At 33.8% G+C, this 24,400-nt stretch overlaps 1 protein-coding gene across 3 annotated transcripts; it reads left to right on the top strand.

Moving 5' to 3' along the window:
• The first annotated feature begins 183 nt into the window (after positions 1–183).
• On the top strand, positions 184–24,178 carry LOC124632217 (zinc transporter 1). 3 transcript variants are annotated; one of them, XM_047166960.1, is made up of 10 exons: positions 184–672; positions 1,316–1,497; positions 2,865–3,087; positions 5,161–5,421; positions 10,860–11,035; positions 12,516–12,628; positions 16,544–16,667; positions 17,912–18,007; positions 20,780–20,928; positions 21,640–24,178. In XM_047166960.1, the coding sequence occupies exons 2-10, from the start codon at positions 1,321–1,323 to the stop codon at positions 21,683–21,685; spliced, it is 1,365 nt and encodes a 454-aa protein (XP_047022916.1). In that variant the 5' UTR covers positions 184–672; positions 1,316–1,320; the 3' UTR covers positions 21,686–24,178. The 3 variants fall into 3 exon arrangements, with proteins under 3 accessions (XP_047022916.1, XP_047022917.1, XP_047022919.1); XM_047166961.1 differs by lacking the exons at positions 20,780–20,928; positions 21,640–24,178 and adding an exon at positions 18,981–19,313; XM_047166963.1 differs by lacking the exons at positions 20,780–20,928; positions 21,640–24,178 and adding an exon at positions 18,136–18,823 and having other exon boundaries at positions 17,912–18,086.
• Positions 24,179–24,400: the final 222 nt, after the last annotated feature.

The following is a 24,400-nucleotide window of genomic DNA, read 5'->3' as shown; positions in this document are numbered from 1 at the left end:
TTTATAAGTGAATCAAAGCGAGGACAACGGAGGACAAACAATAAAACGCTTTTTGCGATCTGCAAAGACACACAAATATTTTGCGTATTTTTCCCGATATCAATATTTACTATTAGTCGATTTTCCAAATCTTAGTCGATATGGGTTCAATAGATATTGAATTTGATTTGACATATCAGTGTGACAGCAGACAGGATCAAACAGATTATTGTGTGGAATTCGCTGGGACATATCGAGCTTAGCGATTCGTCTTAAATTTAGTTACAATAAAGTGAAATAACATTATCCACGGCGCACTAAACGTATTTCTGTTTTCTTTATTCATTGGCTTTAAAACAAAATTATAAGTGTATAAAAATTTGTAGCGACACGGTTGTCCCATCAGCTTTCACATTAGAATATCATTACTATCGTTCTATGGGATTATTTCCACAGAAATCAACGGTCAACAGTAGAAGATATTTGTTTTCGATTTACCCAGTAGTGTTAAATGTTTACGTTATCAAGCATTCGCGGTGTTCTATGTTTATGTCTGGCTAGAGTAGAATCAATATTGTATTAGAACGTTAACCTATTGTTGTGAAATGAGTGTGCATATTTAGTGTACCATTGAGTTATGAGCACCTAATGGAAGATTAGTATCGCCACCGCAGCTCAGGAATTTAATACCAAGTAAGTATCTTTTTTTTTGCTGACCCAAAATCTTGGAAATATTCACGACTGTGAGTCACGCGTGTTTCACTGTCAAGATTATTCCTGATATGAATTAACAATTGCCCATTTAGAATATGTTAGGTGGCAGCAAGGTGTAAGCCTTTTGGTTGCTGTATACACTTTGTCTTTCAGAGAAATGCTCAGGTTGATATCATATTAGCAGAATTTATAAACATGTGGTAATTTTGACACAATGGTGCATTGTTTTAGTCTTAGCAAGATTATCAGAGAATTGTGCTTAAGGACAATTTATTAAAAAATATATATGATTACTTTATATTATTACTGACTACACAAAAGTGTGGCCACAAGTGCAAAGGGTAACTTAAATTAATTCTAAATTACAATTCAGGACAAAATAGGTCATGGTTATTAAAACTTATTACTGTAATTCTGAATAACTTCTTTGTCTCACTCAAAACATTTTGTTTTTCAAACATTAAAATACATTAATATTACTAACAATATATGTATAAGCTTCTCATTAGTATATCATTCATAATTTATCTCCCAAAACAACAAAAAAAATCATTCCAAAGAGTTTTATGTAAATAAAGTATTCATGCATATCTGATTCATAAATGTTTTTTTTTCTGTTTAGAAACCATGGGGAGGTTCTCAGGGAAAAAGTGCAGACTATTGTCGATGTTATGGCTGACGGGCAGCTTCTTCTTTGTGGAGCTGATTGTTGGGTACATCACCAACTCAATGGCCCTCGTCGCTGACTCATTTCACATGTTGAGCGATGTTGCTGCACTTGTTATCGCATTTTTATCAGTTAAGGTAAGTTGTCTGTTCTATGAACGTAAATATACTACCTATTTTGTAAGGTTTCACTTCTGTCCTGTGGAAACTAGTACATGCTATTCCAAGTTGCATAAAAACTCGAACTCTCTTGCACGAAAGAAGAATAGACACACATTTAAACTAATATACAAACTTGCACATAAATAATATTAGTAGGATGGCTGATAATTGCTGCCTTGTGTGTTTGAAAATTAATTGTTTAACTCATGTTAACAATCAACATTATTTTGATTTTATCATACAGCCACTTCTTCCTTTGTGTTATTGTCAATTGTATATTCACATGTTGGATGTTATTGTAGGTACATTCAATTATTTACAACTGCAAATGTTTTTATTTCTATAACTAGACTAAATAACCAAAGAAACTATGGATGGGTTGTGTGAATGTCAACATGGTTAGAAAGAATGTTACTTGTGAGATGATGAAGAAATATTGAAAAAAAAATGGGGAGGAAGATGATGAATAAAATAAAATGTTATAAAAATAGTTCATAATAATTTATTTTTCTTTAGCATATATACTTGCTGGGACTGCAATAGCCAATTACCTACTTTCTTATCAATATTTTCAAGAACAAATAATAAGAATTAGGCACATGGTGTGGGTTTTCCTTCCTATGTGTATATACCATAGGTTCACCACAAATAGGAACTAATATTTTCCTTGAATAAGATTTACCTCATAGTTTAAAATATCAGTTCATTAGTCATACATAACACAACATCGATCTAGTAGCGATCTGTTCATGACATCATCGCTATTGCATATTAGGGAAAAAGTGAACTCCCTGTATCACACCATTCAAGGATATATAAATAATAATATTATGTATGACTCATACTATAAAAAATATACAGTTCATACTTTTGCTGATGCTGCAAAAGGCAGAGTGAATCACTGAATAAATTAAAAAACAATTTGATCATTGGGATTTTTATATGTTGTCAATATGAGAAGATTGATACATAAATTGAGACATCAGGCACACAAAACATGGGGTGCATTGATTGTCGAGAGATGACTCCCGGCCTCCGTAAAGGGAAGATTCTAACATTCTGCCATGCTGCCTCCTTAGCGGGGTGGTGAATTTGATGATTTGCTATAAAAAGGGGTGCATTTATCATTTTCATCATTTACCATTACCATTTTCGCTACGTTCACACTAGTACATCGATGTCGAAGCCGCATACTAATTTTTGTAAGAAACCATACCCACTTAACGTTAACCGAGCGAGGTATTCCTTCTCGTGAGAAATAACTCCTATCTCTTATAGTTCATGTTATACTCATACAATGCTAAAGACTATAGATGACCTAATAAATTGTTTGTGTTACCCAGATGTCGCCAAAGAAATGGTCAAAGAATACATTCGGGTGGGCCCGCGCCGAAGTGTTAGGTGCCCTTGTGAATGCAGTGTTCCTTGTGGCGCTATGCTTCAGCATAACCGTGGAGGCTGTGAAGAGATTCATTGAAATAGAGATGATACACGATGCGAGGCTGCTGGTCGCCGTCGGAACCCTCGGGTTGCTGCTCAATATTGTTGGACTGTTTCTGTTTCATGGTGAGTTACTGTTGCATAAAACCTTTTTGAATCGACGAGATCGTCTACTTGGACGTGATTGCAAGTCTACATTACTCTGATTGTAATACGGTTTTCGTATGTTATATCTAAAATAAACACAGTGATATACGACTTACTGCTACTTAGATACTTGTGCGAACTGCAATTCATCCTTTTTATGATCTCTCTCATACTTTATTACTCGAGTTACTGCAACGTTTACAAGCACCCTACACCATCTATTTTTTTAAAACAAAAGAATTTCTTTGGCGTCTCATTTACTATGCATTTCAAGTATGAATTACAATCTCGAGTGATCTAGGCCCCGTAATCGCATAAATTTCTCCAAATGACTCATTATATAACGTTATATAACCTTTCGTAACGCTTCTATGACGAAGATTGACAGCTAAATCGTCACGGTTTATCGAGAAAACAGGTCTGTTATTTAAATCGCATATTAAATCTTTAGGTTTACTAATTTACTGTAAAACTATAATATTGACAACAAAGAATAAGATAAGTCATTTTCTTTTAAAGCCTACTTCTTTAAGAACAGAAGAAAAAAAAATCTAATTATGTTTTAAGTAGGTACCTTTTCATACCATTTAAAACATAAAACTAATGACACGATTCGCAATGGAATATTGCAAAATTCCTATCTATAAAATCGATTCGCTCCACGCCGTGTTGATCAACATATTTTCCTTGTTTAGAACAAACGATAAATAGTAATTGTATAAATAAATACAAGTTATCAATAGATAAAATGCGTAAACTCACATGCACATTGAACTCAAAATGGGTCAAATTAGTTTTTCAACCTCCTTACTGAGACCAGGGATAAAAAAATGAATCCTATAATCTATGTTTGGTCTGCATTCCAACCAGAGTTTAAAACATCGACCTATTTGAACATATTGTTAGGCATCATGAAGGCATTAATTCGATATTCAAAATGCGTTCGATAGGCCTGCGTGTTTCTTTATCCCATCTAATTGGTTATATAAATTCCACAATCGTTTCCCCAAAATCCTTTATCAGTCAAGTCAATTTATTCAGTCAGTTCGTGTTCACTTTGGTATGTTTGCAGAAATTAGATAACATTACATTGTTCAATTAATTTATAGACCTTTAACTTACCAACCTTCTTGAGGTGCAGCCTAACATACAAACTTATGCTTAACTGTATTTCGACCTTGCCATTGCGTCACATAATGCAAACATTCTTTACGACCGGTACAGGTAGTGGACCTATATCATAAATATTTATTACTTGTTTTTAAACATGATTCAATCAACAATTCGGAATTCTTCTGGCATTCGAACTTTTTGTTCCTATCGAAGAGCGGTAAACCGATCTCTTCCGGTAGGATGTGTTGTTAACGTACCTACATTTTTATCGAGTTTGAATTGTTACGTTAAGTACCTACTGTAATGTGCGTTTATTACAATGAATTTTATTGGAATTCTGTACTATCAAGATTTTGCAAAACTGTTGCGAATTTCAAAACAAATATAATTTCTAGGTCCACATCCCATTTCCTTGTTCTGTACTTCTGTAGGTATGGAATTGAAAAGACTTCTGACTATACTGAACTAAGTTTTATTTACACGATGCTTCTAACCAAAAGCAGACGAGTATCATCGCCTAGATATGAGTCTAGTTTCGAAGTAGGGCTTAAAAGTTGAAGCTCAGCTTTGTGCTCAACACGAGGCTGAAAAAGTATTAAAAATGGCGTGGCGTTGCGATTTTTGCGATGACTCAAGGTTTTGTTACTGAAAATACAATAAAAGTACATACTTAATAATAACGTAAAGTATATATCTACCAAAACAATGTTAACTCGGACGGCGCCATACGTTATCATAATCACCGATACAATTTGTTCTACATTTTAAGTGGCTACTATTTGTTTTTGTATCAAAAGATCCTTTACCTTTCCTAATGAAATACAGTAATAATAATCTAAGAAGAGAGTTTCGTATTTTTTCTCGTTTTACAGGTTTAAATGACGTATTTTTGTTTTTGGTATCTACAATGTTTATTAACAAACCTCTTTTGTACCATAGATCACGGCGGCGGTCACGGCCATTCTCACGGCGGGGTCCCACCACCCGCGAACGTGAGGCACCTCACTGAAATAGTCAATAGCAACGCTGACATGGCCCTAGGCCACAACGCCACAGATACTGAAGAGACTGACGAGATGGTCCCGCCAAAACCGGACAAAGTACCAAATAATAAGAAGCAGACGCCATGCAGAGCGGCGCATGATCCCGGACATATGAATATGAAGGGCGTGTTCTTGCATATACTTTCTGATGCTTTAGGTGAGTACTTTTGAATATCTTAGCACTCTAAGATTTTAACTGAAGTCTTTTGAGGTACAAATTACTGAACATATCAGTTGAAATTTGGGTAATCCTCTGGCTATCGGATCATATGGAGTTTGGAAATACAAGCAACGGTATGATGTTTGTGTTTTCATTTTTTTTTATTGTTGGAGTGCGAAACAAACTGGCTTTAAATGGTAGTTTTAAGGGGCATTGCGTTATTGACGAAATACTGGATTCTATACATTTATGTAAATTAAGATAATGCTATGGAAACAATACTTTTGTGTGCACAAAAAGGTAAATTAAAGTGACTCTCGATTGTTTCACGAACACAATCAGGCTCGCATGCAAAAGAAAAATAAATACTGTGATATGCTATCGATACCCAGAATGTCTAGCCAGCCAGCAATTACGTCATTGGCTATTATGTTATTTTCTCTTTCATTTGACTCTCGTTTGTTTTAACCCTATTTAGTCAATTGGCTATGACAATCATCCATATTTTAGTGTAACTTAATTCACCTTGCCTTATTTTTCAAAACCTCCGATATTTCTGAAACCCTGACATTTTCTTAGTGTTCTAATATTTACATCAAAAACAACTCATTCTACTTCTAAGCTTCCTAAATCTTTCAGTAGACATCAACACTAGAAATCTTGCAACAGAATTTCACTTCTGGAAAACGTACCTACCTGTTAAAACATTCCCAGAAGCATTTTCATTATACCTACGTGCATTTAACACCACTATTCAGACGTTGAAATAAAATAGAAATCTGTCATACGGTATACAAATGAAATAATGAGGGAAAGTATACGACTGTTTACGCTTGGATTTTAATTGCATTCACTCAACGACAGACAATTCTAAAGGCAATCTATTTTGCGGTTTATCGCAATTCATTACACGGGTATTATAAACGTTAATTGAAGACTGCTTTATATTGTTTTTATATTTTCTAACATTTTTACACAATATTTTATAAACTAGTTCATAAAATAAACACCACATTTTCAAAAAAAATCTTGCATGTTTGCGGTGACATTACGGAATTGAGTAGAATAGAATAGAAATATTTTACCTATATTTATATGAGTACTTTACTACACCAGTGAGGAAATAAGCATAAGTATGACTTCTTGACATTTTTTTTACGTTTTCAAAATTTCTTGTATACGCCTACTTTACAATACATTACTTGTATAACAAAATTAACTTTATAAGAGACATAACTATACATATTAAATCTGCTTTGATGAACATTATAGTCCCCATTAGGCTCGCATCGTTCATTTAGGTCAACGAACACTGCCTTAGCCTAGAAACGTTTAGTTGAACTAGTGGTTAGCACTACCTATCGGCCGTTTGTGACATCGCGTGTGAAATTCACGCCATTGATCCGAATAGGCGATTGCTTGTTATTTTTTATTATTTCTAAACTTACATTGCTGAGCCTTGCCTATATGGTTGTAATAGTATGTACTTACTAATTACTAAGATGTAGAATAAATTAATCCTTACGTACCTAAAAGGTATATAGGAGGATTTTTTGAATAAACTATAAATAATATTGTTTGTTGGTCGTGTGTCGTGTAATTTTGTTAAATGAAAATATATAAATTAAACTCGCAAGTCTGCTGAAATAATAGTTTTTCGACAAAAAGCAAAATTGAAAGATTTGAACAGTGCAAACAAAAAATAAATAAAACTAAATTCCAAGGATATCTCAATGTTACTTAGCATTTAATTTACTACTAAGCGTATGGAATGATTCACATATAACTCGGAACATTCATTCATTTAATTAAATACATAGAAAAACCACAACCTTGTTTATAATTTTCTACGAGAGGTACTATAAATCTTTTGGTATTTCCAGATGTAAAGACAGAAACTATTGCATAATCGTATAACCGTAAACCTACTCATGTTACTTGATAAAAAACCGAAGTGACGCATTTCTTTATTCTGAGTAACTCCCACGCGATTTTTTAAGTACTATGGAAAGTATGTTACTTAATACCGTAGGCGTCTGGTTCATATTGTCTTGCTAATGTACTGTTGTGACAGTCATACATTTTAGGATTAAATAAGTATCGATACAATAGCGGTGCCAATTTAGTGCCAAAATTGTTGTCGAACCTTGTTTGCTAAAAATAATGTTTGATATTAATCCAAACGTAAGTTTAATTGAGGATTGAATTAGCATCAAAAGTTTTTTTTAAGCGAATAAAATTAAGATCAGGTCCTGAAAATTACAGAGAATCATATTTGGTTTTCATGTCCGCTTTAGGAAACTAGGTTTTAGGTGGTTCTTTGGAACCAAAATTATATTACTCTTATGTTTATGTTTTACTACCCGTTTTCATGCGATTTCTCCAGCGTCCCGCGGGCACTTCTTACCATACCCGAAAAATATAGCCTAATTTGTTACTCAGGGATACTGTGGAGTAACCATTGTTGAGAGGATTTACCAAATCGGTCAGTAGTTTCGGTGCCTTTAAAGTTCATGCAAACAAACAAAAATTGTTTCCTCTTTATTATTTTACTATAGATATCCATATACCATTAGTTTACATTTTCTCATACACAAGCCAAGTACAGAACAGTAATTTGACCCCTCAACGCAAGTCACACACTGTTTACTGTGCTACTCTCCATTCACTGACGGCGAAGGTTCTTTTAGGTTAATGCTGGCAACCTTGGTGCACTTGAGCCATCGCCAAGTTTGCCTTGACATTGGCTAAATGCTTTCCATGAGGAAATTGCCAACATAACCGTGACAAACTCGCATAAAAAGCTTTTAAGAGTTTGAAAAAAAAAACGATTAATAGAATAAAAGTCTCGTTCATGTTTTGATCGATAATGAGACTGGCTGTTTATTTTATTGATCACAACCTCCATGCTGCTTTTCATTTCTTGGTCTCGCAACTTCATGTTATTTGATTTTGGAATGCAAAGTTTCGCAATAACATTCCGAAGGTGGGATTTAGGAAGATAACGTTAATTTTATCTTTATAAAATGTGTAAATATTTTGCTTTTTTATATTGAAATCGTGATTATCATGTATTCTAAAATTAATATTTTGTTTACACGCCTTAGTTTAATCCTTGAGTAATTAAATAGGGCAATGCGCACTACATACAATCAAACAAGCACTTATCGCATCGTATATCGCGGTGCAGTGTTTATTTTTTCTCTCTCTTTTTGTGCGTTGAATGGCTAACCTCTTTAGCATGCTTCTATTTGTGCCAGTTTTGCACTTTTTTTTTCAGGGGTATTAAAAAAAACTATTTCCATACATCTTCCTAACTTTGCTTTGTTTGAGTTTAAAAGTTATCAGTACATGTGTATGGTTTATGGTTGGTTTTATTTTTATTGTAAATATAAACCTATCGTAATCATATAATAGTAAATAGTCGTTAGTAAGTAAAACCACAGCAGAAAAGCTAGTAGTAAAAATATACCTACGTCACATTTGAGCATATAGTCTGACAATTATCTTAAACGGTCAATGACCTGACAAAGCTAGGCTTTATAATGTAAATTTATATCCCCAAAAATTATGTTTTGGCCGTTTATCATTGCCACCAAATTGTCTGATTACTGATTGATGATTGCTCGTAATTCAACAATTGCACGCCTATCTGCAGTCTTACATTATTGAAAATAATGACTAGTTTTTTCCTGCTTCTCCACCAGCGTCCCGACTCCGAGTTACCTATTCCCCGCACCCGAGTAAAAAGTAGCCAATCTCCCTTCATAGGCTCTAAACTATCTGTGTGACTAGGTACTTGGCGTGAAAGCCCTTCACACAGAATTACTTTGGCATTTTTATTTGTAAGAATGATTATGTAGTCTCACTTAACCAATACCTATTAAAACCGACGTTAAAGTCATTATATAAGTACTTACGACGTGATACGTTCGCAGGAAGCATACAAATTAAACACCAAACTTGAAGTCCTTAAACTATTGTATTATTCACAGGTACGTTACAATGTTATTGTAAACAGCTATTGTTAAAGTTATTGATCCGTTCTTGCAAATTAAACCCGACCTTTGAAGTTTAAGGTTTCATTTTCAAAAGGGTATACCGTCCATAATAAATGCTAATAGCACATTAGAATAGAAAGAAAATTGAAACACGTCAACTGGTCATCTTTCTACAAAGAGCCATTTGAGGAAATCGCAACCACTTATGTCCCATTAAGTTCTAAAGGTTCCATACTTTATTCCGTCTCAAGGATAGCTACTGCTAGTTAAATTGTTAACAGAACTTTTCAGAACTAGACTTTTATTGATAGTTTTTTTATCTATGCTATGCTATATTTGAATGAGGAAAAACGTTTCGTTTCATACGTTTGAAACGAATAAACTCAAAAACTACTGGACCTATTTATTTTAGGAATAAGTAGCACACGTATTTGTCATTGGTACTAATAAATACTTCGTTGCATCTGTTTTGCAGTCGTAAAATGAAAATATTTTTAGAAACGCTAGACATTTTTTTGCGATGCTGAAAAGAAAAGCCATTACCCTCCTTTTCTCTGGCCGCAGTCGGGTAAACAAAGTTTTCTCAAGGTTCTGCAGCTTTAGATTTTACTATGTACCAAAATACAGTTTGCATTTTGAATTAAGCAATATTTGTACAACAAATAAGCCAGTGGCCGATAGATTAAAAAGATGTAAACATGAATTCTATGTTGACTGTCATTGACATTATTTTGATACGAAAACAAACGCGAAACAGTAGTCACCTTGTACTAATTTCACGAAAGGTGTGTTATCATTACGTTACACTTATCTATCTGATCATAACACTGATCATCGGTCGAATAATCAATTATTTTACTTTCAAGGGCAAAGCTATAAATGTACCTAACGATTAGCACGGTGAGAAATTACGAAATTGATCGATAAATGAAATAGTTACAAGTTGAATTAAAGTAATCGCTTTTTCTGATAGATAAGTAGTTCATGATCGATTTTTTAAGGGGAATCACACCAAATACATCATATAACTCATGTGAAACACCTGGTTTTATCACATGGCGGTCTGATAACCCCTATTTTGTCATTGATATGAAAACCGTTGAAAATATTTTGTTTACAAACTGCACGGAGATAACCTATTTTACGTGACATTCATGGGAACATTTTTATTTGAACAATTTCGAAAATTAATCGAAGAAGAAAACATCATTTTTTTTCACCTTTATATAGCACAGATGCAGTAGGTTGCAGTTCAAGAAAACCTGTACCGAATGCTATATATATTCATAGCACTTTGACTTTTGACTTTATTCCTATGTAATAGCCATCTCTCGGGCACGTACACTGGTATAAAAAAATAATAATTACTGCTCGTAATTTTACCATGCAGCAGTTAGTAGCAGTTACAGCTAACAATTAAACCATTTGTTCCAGGATCCCTAATCGTAGTGGGATCAGCTCTAGTAGTCTGGCTGACTGACTGGGAGTACAAGTACTACATCGACCCAGCGCTCAGTATAGTGTTAGTGATCTTGATACTTGCGTCCGTATGGCCGCTGCTGAGGGAGTCCTCGTTGATTTTGCTGCAAACTGTGCCAACTCATATTCAGGTAAGTTTTTTTTAATTATGTGGCCTCTTTTGTGGTAGGAACTTTTTAAGATGCAACCTATTTTAGCATGATGTCATTTTACCTATTTGTTGTTGTTGATGTTGTGAGAGATATTCATTTGTTTTGCACCGTTGTACAGAAAATGTCTATGTCTGCCGTTCTTTAACTGGTCTAATTAGAAAGATTAATGTTCATTTTTGACAGTTTCAACTCTTTTCACATACCATCCATTATGTATTGTAAATTTTCACCGGTCTGATACACTATAAATAACAATAGAGAATCTCGTAACTTGACACCTTTAAATCTATTGCTGAAATATACATTGTTTGTAATTTGCATTATGCACAATTCTAATTGCGGAATTCCTTTTTCCGATTTACATTTCTGCAGTTTAACGGTACCACAATAAATTGTACCACTGGTTCGTAGAAATCTACTGGCTAGATATTGTGGTCGCACGCGCAAATACTTAACGAGAGGCCTATATCGATTCCTAGATTAAACAAAGTGTGATTGCGTTCCTAGAAAGTTTACAGCTACAATTCCATTTGCTAATGGAACGCCTAGTATCTCAATCAGACCCTATCTGATGGATACCTTTTTCTTATATAAATCAAGCCGCTTAAAATTCATACGTACTACAAATAGAGTCCAAATTCGCACATCAAAACCTCTTTCGATACAAAGCTAAATCAAAACGTTCCGTGTAAACATTCACGACGTTTTATTTTTGAATTTACTTTTCGACACGAGCAACCTCTTTCTACGATGATAAATAAACGGTGTTACAACTGTTTGGTTATTGATAACGTTGCTTAGAGCACGTTACCATCGGAGCCGCCGTGCTCACATATCCCTATGCACTTATTATACTCCATTTAAAATAACATTAGAAATTTAATTAATTTTCGGTTGAACAAACAGTAAAAAAGGTTTACTTAAAGGAGATCATTCAAGTCTCGAACATTTTGTACCCAAAAATGAAAGTGCCGGCCAGAGAAAAAAAATAGTAGATTCTCGTAGAGAATAATGCCCTGAAGATTTTTTACTATTACAAGAATCGCCTACAATTAACCCCCAGGCTGCTACTGGACTTTGAAAGTACAAAAAAATCCCACAATGTTCGAACATCACATTACGGTACCAAACTGGAGGAGGCAGGCGCTGCCTTCAAGCAATTCCTGCCCAACCTGAGGGGCCCAAACGCTTTCTTCTTTTTTTTTCTTTGATGGGAAATCATCAAATGACCCCTGCCGCTGTAGGTTAACAGCGCGAGGGACTGTGAGACTCTTACTACTACTTTATATTTTTTTACTCTGGCCGGCACTTTCAGTTTTGGGTACGAAATGAATGATCTCCTTTCTAATGTTATTTTAAATGGAGTATAGGTAGAGAGGAACTTGATAAAAACACGGCAATGTCGTCTCCGGTTGGTTGAATGTCCTAAGTATCATAGTGACGTTGGTTATTTGTCCAGGTGGATGCGATACAACGGCGGTTGTTGGAAAAGGTTGACGGCGTTCTGGCCGTCCATGAGTTCCATGTGTGGCAGCTGGCTGGAGATAGAATCATCGCCAGTGCTCATATTAGGTGAGTAAACAATTCTTCGACTATATTTTTATGTCAAAAAATTTTATGTGTGTACGTGCAGATCTTAAAGAGGCTTAAAGGCTTGACATACTCCATTTTGCTTAAAAAATAATGTGTTATCGCTAAGAGGTTAAATGCATGGGCAACTTTATGTGGAAGACAGGCAATTAGTGTCGCTTTATTAGTAAGCATGGAAAGTAAATCCTACCTATGTTATCAGTCACATAAATAAACCTCAGTGTACGAAAATACTGTTCTTGACATCAATTTCACGTGTCTGGAAGTGGGATACAGATTAAAATAGAAAAAAAAAACAGAGACATCGTTTACATGAAAGGAGGACATAGTGGCGATTTAATAGAAATGAGATCGAATAAAAACTCTTTCGACAATAATTGTGCAAAATAAATGCAAGCAGGAATATAATCAAGATGCATTGCTATCTTTGTTTGAGGAGATTTTATGCAGTGACGAATACTTCCGTGATATCTGAATGTACATTCTACAGTTTCATGGACGAAGCATAGGTACACCTTGCGGCATTACACTGCAAATATTAAAAATAGGGACACCTTCCTTTAGACGCATTTCTCGGCATTTTCAGTCTTTGTTTGATTCAGCCATATTAATCATGAGCTGTAAATAAAACAAATTATAAAGCCCCATGTAAATAAACAAATGCTTTCATTTATATCTTTGAACAAATATCATGATGAAAAGTCCAACAGTTTCGTCAGGAGTCATTGCTAAAAAAATATTTTCGACTGTCTTTGCCCTATTAGGTTTGCCCTTTTTAGATCATTGGATTGATCCATGAATAGAAGAGGTATTACTTGTTGCAACTGCATAGTGTTTATAAGAATTCGAACAGGCCTAAAATAAGACCCGTATAAAATGGTGTTTTGGCAACACGTGATACATAACAAAGTGGTTCCTACTATCCCCTTTATATAACGTAACCAAACCAGAAAGATTTTCAAGCCATAACAATTTCCAAAAGGGGTTGTTCACAGGAACTTATATACAATCATTTCTCTGACATGGTTTTCCCCTTCCACAATTGTTACGTGTAACTTAAAACCAGCCTTTTTCTGTTATTCATTTGTTTTAGCAATGATGGATGGTCATGAAATGTCGAAACCAGTTTTAAAACTTTTACCGCTTCAAAATGGATGACAAAATTCGATTAGTGAAACAGAATATGGAAAGTATTTGTTGACTAATCAATCACAGCCTTTAAATTAACATTACCAAAGAATCTTTGATAAGAACTCTGTTAGTTTAATAACAGTTTTTCCTCTTTCACGACGTATAAAGCCACAGTACGGCAAGACATATTTCTTTTCCTGCAAAAAAAAGGTTCCAAGCAAAAAAAAACTTCTTACGTGACAAAAAAGGTCTAAAGGAAACTAGGCCAACTTAAGTACCACTAAAAATACTTGGGAATAATGTTGGCACGATTTCTTGTACAGCCTGTTTCGTAGGATAATTAGGAATTATAGTCGTCGGTTAGACGGTACGCTATTGAAATTTCTTTGCACGAACGTTCTTTTGTGTCAAAGGGTGCTATGTTCCGTTAAGCTTCTTTCAGTAAACGTGCCTTATTGCTTTAGGTCTCAGGTCTTAGGTAATTAAGATAACAACAGCTTATTGAATTAATAAGTTCAACGAAAAAATACGTGCAATATAAGTACATTATTTCCTCTAGATGCAGTAATCATATCACTGTGCACTATTGCACACTTTATTTTACTTTGTTTTGTGTCACTATTTACAATGCAATATAAACACCCATTATCAAAATATCAATGTCACTACAGTCGCGAACTAAATGTTATTCCAACGAATTGTCAATGTAACATTGTACGAATTAGCGTACAAATCAGAACCTGTCCATTGCAAGTAGGTCAAGTACGTTAAATACATACACACAGACAGACAGAGTGTATTTATCTAAACATTCGAAACTTTTCCCTGTAACAGTCTGTCGCGTTGTACGTGTCAATAACTACGTGATAAGCAAAGCCTTTTAGTGTAGCCTGATAAGCACTGAAGAGTCTGTCATCAATCAAACAGCCTAGCCTTAAACAAATATGTAATGTTCTGCTGCACATTATTATCAATGCCAATGCATTAATATATTATTGTTCCGCAATTTTTGCTGACGTAACCAAAAGCTTATGACATAATCTTCATTGTACTCTCACCAGAACAAAAACTGATGAGTATTTTATTATTGTTTACATACACGTGTAGAAAGTTAGAATTATGATATCAGTGCTATTTGAACAGTAACAAAAGATAATTACGATAGAGTGAAAGATATGTAATCCCTTCTATATTTTCTAGTTTTCAAGAAAGTCATTTGCTGTTGACACTGTTTCTGTAAAAGTACCTATCTAATTCGTATATTAGATTGTGTTTATTAGTAATTTCCATTTTACTTTATAGGTACTTGAGTGCTCGTGAACAAATTCAAATAATGTTACCCGTGTATTTAAAACTCCGATACAAAAACAATTTTCCAGCTCACCCGGTAATGTTTGTTTTTGAAAAACGTATCTCGTATAAATTGCTTTTGGCAACCAGCCAATCCAAACTAGTCTTTGTCCCAGAATCAATGTCAATGAACCAATGCGCTGGCGCCATTATTTTACACTGGCTGTATGTGAAAGTGGCTTTTTTCTTTATGGGTATTATAAAAGTATTATAAAGGTAGAGTGAAGTGCACCAAATTTTATTTATTCTTTATGGGGTCAATAATTTAAATTATTAAGGGCTGATTTTTCAATCGCCAGATAACTTCTATCTGAGGAATATTTTTAACGTTTTGACAGCTTTTGTATGGAAAATATGTCAAACCGCCATATTTATTCCTCAGATAGAAGTTATCTGGCGATTGAAAAATCAGCCCTAAATTTAATTTATTCTTTATGGGAAATAAATTAAATTTTGTGCACTTCACTCTACCTTTGGGACGTTTGGACCATTGGCTGAATATATATAAAACAAAAAACATGTCTGTCATTTATTAATAGGTCTAGCGTTGGTGGTATATCAATTATTTGTGTTTTTGTTTAGTCTTGTCTTGTTTTATTTTCTAAGATTTCAGTGCAATGTACTCTTATGTTCAATTTGCCCTTACTATGGACCAATATTTTTGAATTATTTTAAACAGGACGTAATGTATGATGTACGTCCAAATTTATGATGATTTCGATTCCATATAATCTGATCTCAAGTTCAATAACAAAGTACTTACAAATGTTTCTACATCACCAAATATTGAAATATTTAAAAGTATAAGAGCAATACTAACGAGTGTTGAAATAACAATCAATGATAAATCGTTCTTTGTTTAAATTATAACGTCATTGTGTGAGAATATGGCTTGTAAAACATCATATTTTCAAGCCACAGCAACCGGTCACGTACTGAATGCAATTAAAACTGAATTTAAACATTTTCCATTATATTTTCTGATTTTTATGGCCTGGTTTATGTTTTCTAATAATTATAATGAATATATGGCAAAGGAATAATACGTTAATAAAGTTCCCCGCTATGTCAATTGTCTATATTATATGTATTGTCTGTATAGTATTTAATTTCCTATTGTTATTCAAATAGCAAACAAAAGCAGCTAATAAAAGTCAAAACTATCCTGTACCTTTGTACTATTTTATTTCACCATAAAACTGTCAACAAGGAAAATAAAATAATACGAAACGTAGTAATTACCAAGAAAATGATGAAGATTTTTCTTTGTTGCTATGAGAAAAACATTTCTAACTTCAGTTATCTAGCCAATGCTAATTTACTTAATTTCTACCCATATATTTAGGGGAGATCGGGGCGAAAAACCAACAAAATGAAAGCAGCATTTCCTAAAATATTTAAATTTTATTTTTATAGGTGTAGAAATCTATCGGAGTACATGAAGATTGCTGAGAAGGTGAAAGAGTTCTTCCACAATGAGGGCATCCATTCTACCACCATTCAGCCAGAGTTCGTTGAGCTGCCATTAGGTGGAAATGAGGTAAGACTAAGAACTAAAACCTTTTTGGAATCGTGACGTTTAACGGTGTTCTTATCTTAAAAATCATAATACATGGCATAAACTATTTTATTGCCGAATGTTGCCATAAAATACTTATGAATATTATTATTTTATTACTATTTGATGAATTGCCCAGATAGCGTGGAAATGTTGATTGTTTTCACGTTTTTCTATTATGTTATCTAAAGGCGCTACTTCGTTTTCAATAATATCTGATTAGATCGGAATATTATTACAAAAGTGTCCTCGAAACTGTAATATTTTGAAAACCTATCCTTATTACAAAATATTGCAACACTAAATATGTATTGCAACTGTTATCATAATTAAGATATAATTTTATCATTATAAAACAAATATTTCTTTTGAACTCTTAGTTTTTTTCGAATGTAATGTAAACATTTAATTATATTTACTATCATTGTTAAAAAAGTGATATTTGCATAATATAGCAACAATGAAATCAATGAAAGGTCACCAGACGCTAGACGATAACACTGGTCTGACGTAAAAATTATTGGTAGGTATGCAAATACCCCTAATCGTACAATATCGTATCGTATCTTATCCATCATCATTGATAGCAATATTGAAACTCCTGTACACTTCCGTTTGTACTTTACACTGGAACCTAGTAACATAATGTAATATGAAGTGACTTGGTCATGAGACGGAACACCTGTCAAAGTGTCAGCGATAAAAGTAGTACGGTTTCTATATAAAATTGTATGGGATTCGGCTTCCAGTCTTACCTCAGCGGCTAACTGTCTGACCTCTACAACGCACAGTTACCGGGTCACCGCAATAACCCTTGCTTGTAGACTGTCTGACTTCTGACTACCCTTAACGCCTGTTAAAAATAACAATCCACCGACCGAACTTCGGTCCCCGAACTCGCCAGGCGTAGAGGTTGAGCGATTCATGCATCAGTTACTTAGCCACGAGACCCCCAAAGTGTCCTAATCATTAGTGTGCGTCTACATGTTGCATGTTGTAGTGCATGTTGCTGGAGCGAGTTAACATGCGCAAGTGACAAGAGCACGCGGGTGGGTATTTTGCTTTGGTAAACATGTGAGTCGCTGGACCCGTTTTAAAAATGCATGTTACCTGCGCATGTGCCTCAACATGCGCAAGCTACTTGCACCGTGTTGGTGTACCCTTATAGTAAAAAATCCTGTCATATGTAAAAACATCTATTAACAATAAAACGTGCTTTGTTACAGATAATAAGCGGTGCCTCAGCCGAAGCACCGTGCGCCCTCCACTGTCCACCGAACGACTTATGTCACAACGCGACGTGTTGTGGGCCCAACCAACAGGTGCGTCTCTTGCCAGAAGACATTATATAGTAGCTAGCCACTGAGCCTTATTAACAGTACAAACGTACACCTCGGCTTAGGAGCCGAGGTGTACGTTTGTACTGTTAATAAGGAAAATTGGTTATAGGTAACCAATTTTCCTATCTTCCAAAACTATACTTTCAATACCTCACTATCTTTACTAATCCTCCAATTTCCTCATTTCTATTTTCCCATCTTTTATGAATTTATTAACCACTTTAGATAAGACTTGTTTCGAGATCTGCGGGTAAATGTATTTAAGGAAATCAAATCGTTTAACGCATGAATTTAAAGTGGTGTAAATTACCCGAATTTACTCTTATTGTAAAAAGTTTATTTTTGTTCAAATTATGTTAATATAAATCACCGTATCTAAATTGGTTTTGGGATAATTGTTGAAGTTACCATACCATTGTACATATGTATGTATTGTATATTATGTATAAAGTGTAAAGAACAATTTTGAATATAAAATATATTTAGGACCAAAGAATAGTTGTACTAGAGTAGGTAACGACCAAGGAGCTCTTGTTCACGAAAGTCGGAGAAAGTCTTTAATAAAGAAGGTTATGTTTTTATAGCCTTTATTAAATAGTAGCTGCTGATTGCTGACAATGTTTGTATAAAGCCTGGGCAAGCACAATTTCCTAAGCATATAATGCAAGTAAATATTCGTAAATGTATTACAAATACGCTTCTTGCATCACGTCTCGGTTATCAAGTGGAAGCGTTGAATATATTTTTATCTATATTCACGAAATGAGCATGGACATAATAAACTGAATTTATACTATACTATTTGCTTTTTATTTTTTGATCCAATCTCGCTTATATGTTGTTTTGTTGTCCGTTTTCGTCCGGTGTTAGAACGAGGTCCTTTTTTCGTTATTCATTTAATTTTATTTTTTATTTGTCAGTTAACTTAGCAGTATTATTTGTATTTCAATTACAGTTTTTCACTTTAGAAACGATAAGGGTACGATAAATCTTTTTCAAGGAGATGGTAGCGTTGAAAGCGGACGAAACGATCACCCCCACCCTCCCCATATCCGATGCTGTCAAGAATCAATGAAAACTGATGTAGAAATCGTTAGACTAATTGTATTTTATATGTATAGAAAATATATTTGTATGGAAGTTATTTGTTGAATCATATAGTTGTATTATTATTATTACAGGTTCATTAAATCATAAGTGATTTTGTATTAATGCCAAATGTTTGTTAACGAGGCTGTGTTCATTTGTTGTAAAAGATTTATAAAAATAGTAAAATGTTTACACTTGATTTGACTTTGATTTCCTTAGATGAAAGTCGCCTATTATGTCACACACCACTTGTTTAAATAAAGAGCCGAAACAATACTGGTATATAAACACTTCACTTGCATGACTTGGTGGCAGAAATAAATAATCTTATCTACACACGACTATTTACTGAATCTGTTACACTTGTATTGGGTTATTATGTATGTATATGGTACTGACATGTGCACAAATATTTATAAGGCAACACAGCATACACAATATCCTTGAAATCCTTTAGGAACCTGCTTTTCCTCAAGTCCATATTTCTATCTGCCTGTAAAAATGCTATACAGAAAAGTTAAGTATACTATGGGCCAGCTAACAATGAATAAAAGTATGTATTTATCTTTTGAGCGATTCAAAAGAAAATGGGTACCTATCTTTTCTAGCTTGAGTGGTCTTCAACTAATTGGTATAGCGTTCTTGTTAATCAATTTATGACTAACTCGCCGACCACTCGGCCGTTTGATCGATATCTTTGCATATTTTCCGAAGGACAACGTAATTGTTGCGACCTATATCGAGTATGAAAATTGCCTAACCGATGGCAATTTACTCGGAAATTATAAAAAGGTAAACGTTTACTTTATGTCGTTTGTCATAGATAATGGTATTTGCATTATTGACTTTGAACTAGGTAGACGTAGTGGGGTGTATCATATTTACTATAGTAAGTAAATTATCCTGTAGGTATGTAATGAAGAGTGATATTTGAAGAAGTAAATATTATTCGGAAAAGCGACAAGTCCAACCTACCCCAACATTAGGTAAATAGGTAAACACCTAATTAGCAAATTATCAAGTATTTTATATAGTCATTTGTGGTTATCTGTATGCACTTGTACGTGAAGTATCTACTTTATTTCTATGTATTTAATATATTGTAGTTCTGAAACAATTGCTGCTTATCTCTGTTACTGATTGTTATCAGATATACCTGACTCTTGTATTTGAAATAGATTAGTTACACGTGAACGGTAGAGTATTTTGGGTTGATTTGAAAAACTGGAAGCTAGTCTTTCTTCGATATTAATCTTGTCACTGGAAGACATGGCTTGCGATACAAAAGATCATCGAATTTTCTAATTTAGTAGATTGTAAAAATTTGAGTTCTAATTTATATCCGAGTATTCAACTTTGAAAGACCTCGGACAACCTCTTTCGTGTTATCTCTGGCAGATATTCACGAAAAACTGATACAGATTTCCCAAAGCGTGAGCAGCGTTCGCTCAAGGTTGCAAACTCGGTTTCTACTAAAATATAAATTTCCATGAGCTTTTGTAAGTCAAGACCCTAATGGCTGGAGTCCTTCACAATGCTTGGGTCTACTTGGCGTGAGATAACTTTGAGGGGGCAAAATATGTTTGTTAATTTAACAATTTTCTTCTAGACGTGTTTTAACAAAACAGCCAACCTCATATAATACTAGCTTTGTAAACGTTACAGGAGCAAAGCACGCCTTCCCCCACAGTAACGCCGTACCTGTGCCGACAGAGAACCATGGGATCTCGCACCGAATCCATGTGTTCTACCAATGGCGCCGCCGCCCCCGGCCGCCAAACCACCACGTGGAACCTAGAAGCTTTAGAGTGCGGGTTAGTAGAGTAACCAGTACGGAACTTAGTAGCGATGGACCAACTCGATTGTATCGATATATCGATAAGCTATCGGTGATATCACATTGTTGCTAACGAAGTGAATTGAACGTCGTGTGTGTTTTCGTAGTTAGTTGCAAGTAAATGTTGTGTTGGTAATGTTTTACGAATTTTTGAATTTATTATTTCACCCTATTATGTTGAATTTTGACATGCTCCCTTCACTGTGTGTTAATTTTAAGAAAACAGCGAGGAAATATTGACAGTCTTCCTACAAATCCCATAGGAAACAACTTTAGTTGTTAATTAACACCTGCATTTACCATTCACAAATTCTGAGGCTATATTGAACATTTCAAGTATTACTAAATCATAAAAAAATATTTCATTTTCTTCGCTGATATCTTTAAACGCCGACAGACATAAGGTAAAAAGTACAATTAATATACTGCGTATTTGATATGACGTAGATAAAATTGTTAATGCTTTCCATTTTTTTATTATTATAAATGTAATAGTGGCTGCTTTCCAATATTTTTGTTAGTACGTATAAATTGCAAGTCTGTCGGTCACAATTGCTTGAGCAGTTAAATAGAAGCTAAGAATTCAATAGAAAGATAAGTCGATTTTATATTTTATGTTAAGGTATTTGGCAAATAAACGAAGCAGACCGATACGGTAAGGGAGTTTAATAAAAGTATTTATTTTTAGTTCCCTGCTCCCGTCGCCAATGCTGGACGGGCGGCTTGCGGTGTGACACCCGGCCGGGCCCGATCGCGCTGTCTAACGCCGTCACTTTCACTACACATTAGCTGTGAAATTAGTTCCATTGTTATTAAAACCACATCTCGAACATTATAGGCAAATCATTAATTTCTTATATTTCTTATATCTATTTCATCATGTAATATACGAACCATCTCATATACCGCTGTTGTAACTAAAATTCAATCGATAAATCTCGATACATCTTAGGTAACGTCACTAGTTTTACTCGATTCGTATTATCCAAATAAGTACTTACCTTTACTAAATTGTTCCATGAATTATTCGGTTAATTCCTTAGTATAATAAAAAGTTTAAAATTATATAGTTAGGGTTCATTTATGCTTTACGATTATTAAAAATACAATAGTGATATGTTTCAAAAATATTAATTAATGAATTTAGACATACCTTGAACCCTCTATATTGTACTGATAGCATTATTAAATCGCGTCGAAAATTATAAAATATTATAAATTCACGTTAATTAGAGTAGGTAAGCAAAAGTTACGTCAAGTTTATTTAGAGATTAATATTATATTAAGAGGTATTTCACAACTAATATGTAGGTGTGAGTTGTTTATACCAAAACAATGTTGTTGAATGCTTTGCAATGTGAGCAATAGAAGATAATTTATGTTGTAAGAATAATTTATGTCACCAAGACGACAGTAAAGTATGTAAATTGTGCATCGTAGCAAGACAGCAGTTATATTGGTACCTACCTGTTAATAGTGAGATAGAAGTAATTTCAACATTATTTTACAAAATTACTGAGTTTTTGTGATAACAAAGGCTTCACAATAATTCACATATTCTATGTAAAATGCTACGATGTAAAATATAATTTATTTATAATGTATCAAAATATGAACTTCATAAAATGCACGTCTCAACAAATGCACTGTAGCAGTTTTGATAAATTTTCCAACGATTCATATATGAAGTACAATATGCATATTAGGTATATTTTTTTTATCTCAAAATATTGTTTTTGGCATTATTTTTGTTATTCAATAATCAATTTATTTGTAAGCTATAGGAAATTTACGAGGACAACGGGGTCATTGAACTGATAGAAATCTTACACGTGGATGACGCAACACAATGGGTGTCGCACAATCTTATCTGTTTATTAATATAAATGTACATGTATGCATTTGATAATTATGTAAAGTATTCCGCGATAGTATCAATATCAAAGCAATTAAATATTCCTGTGTCAAAGTATTTACTAACTGATCCAAGTATACAAGAAGTTCAATTAAGTTTCCTGTAGCTTTGTACAGGGGTGATTTTTTTAAAATTATCTAGACAACTTTGATTGTTATTAGAAATGGTGAAACGTAATATACATATAAACCTTCATTTGGGACGTTTAGAAAATTATTTTAGTGGTAGACTTGCATCTATCCTTCTTTGTTGTAAGGAAAGTGTTATTATTACTTAAAAATGTGATGTAATTTTGTAGTTGTAAGTAGTAATTGCCGGTTTAGGCTCGCATTTCATAGTTGATGACATTAGAGCATTTCGCGGGTAACTTTGCAATAATAATTTAGTTAGATAAATCACAGTTAGCAAAAATAGTTATTGCACTTACGCCCTGAAATTGTCTGTTCGAATGACTTTTACATTCATTAGAGTAACATTATTCTATCTATATCGTCATTATTATGCGGAGTTAGTCAATAAGTTTTTTAAGAAAATTGATAAAGAATTTTAACTTAAAACTTTGTTTAACATGAACTCTGATAAAATCGTATTAAAACAGTTTCCATTAGAACTTCCAGCCATTTATACATTATACACACGTGTTCAAAGATGTACGTACTGTTGCATTTTTATAGTTTTTATTACAAACTTATTCCAAAATTTTACTTTCCATAGGTATGGTCGCTGCATCCATATTTGATCTTCCTTCATATAATGTAAGATCTATTGTTATATTTTAAATCTGCCTTTACATAAATATTGCTTCGAAAAGCTAGCAGCTCTCAAAATGTTCTGGTTAATATAACCAGATAAAATATATGAAGAATAGTCCAATAGAATCTTATTGGTCATCCATACTCCGCATCTCACATAGCCGAAAATTACTAACCGAGAATCTGAAAATAAGGCGTCGAGAAAGAACCTCTTTGATCCCATGAAAGCAATGATTGTATAAGAATGTAAAAAAACCGCTGTAGAATTTATCGCAATGCCCCAAACTCAAATAAATATTGCAATTTAAAAGAAACTGCCATTTTACAATATCTCAATATTCTCAATACTAAATGAAATGTTCTACATGTTTGTATTTGTTTTATTAAAAATGTATTTATTTTTTTGTGTTGTCCAGAACTTCATTATTTTATGGACACCTACAGGACATAACTAGATGAATTATAATTATTTTGAAAACTGTCAATGTTGAGACCTAAAACGAATGTTAAAAAAGTTGTGAATGAGTTTTCACAATCAATAAAAATATGTATTAAAACAACAGATGGTTTGAATTTTTATATTTCAAGTTGACTACATTTTCTGCCCCATTTAAAATGTGCATTGTGCTTGTGTCTTATATTCTAGAATTTACCTAAAACTAATTTCACACACTAATTTGTACTATATAAATATCATTCACACTAAAAGAGATTTCTACTAGAGAGGTATTTCCATATGCCCATAAGGGTCAATTCCCACTGAAAGAGCAGCGGCCGGCAGC

This window comes from Helicoverpa zea, chromosome 8 (genome assembly GCF_022581195.2).
Source record: "Helicoverpa zea isolate HzStark_Cry1AcR chromosome 8, ilHelZeax1.1, whole genome shotgun sequence".
Classification (NCBI taxonomy): domain Eukaryota; kingdom Metazoa; phylum Arthropoda; class Insecta; order Lepidoptera; family Noctuidae; genus Helicoverpa; species Helicoverpa zea.
The sequence above is the reverse complement of the archived record's forward strand: the minus strand, read 5'-3'. Positions and strand labels throughout refer to the sequence as shown.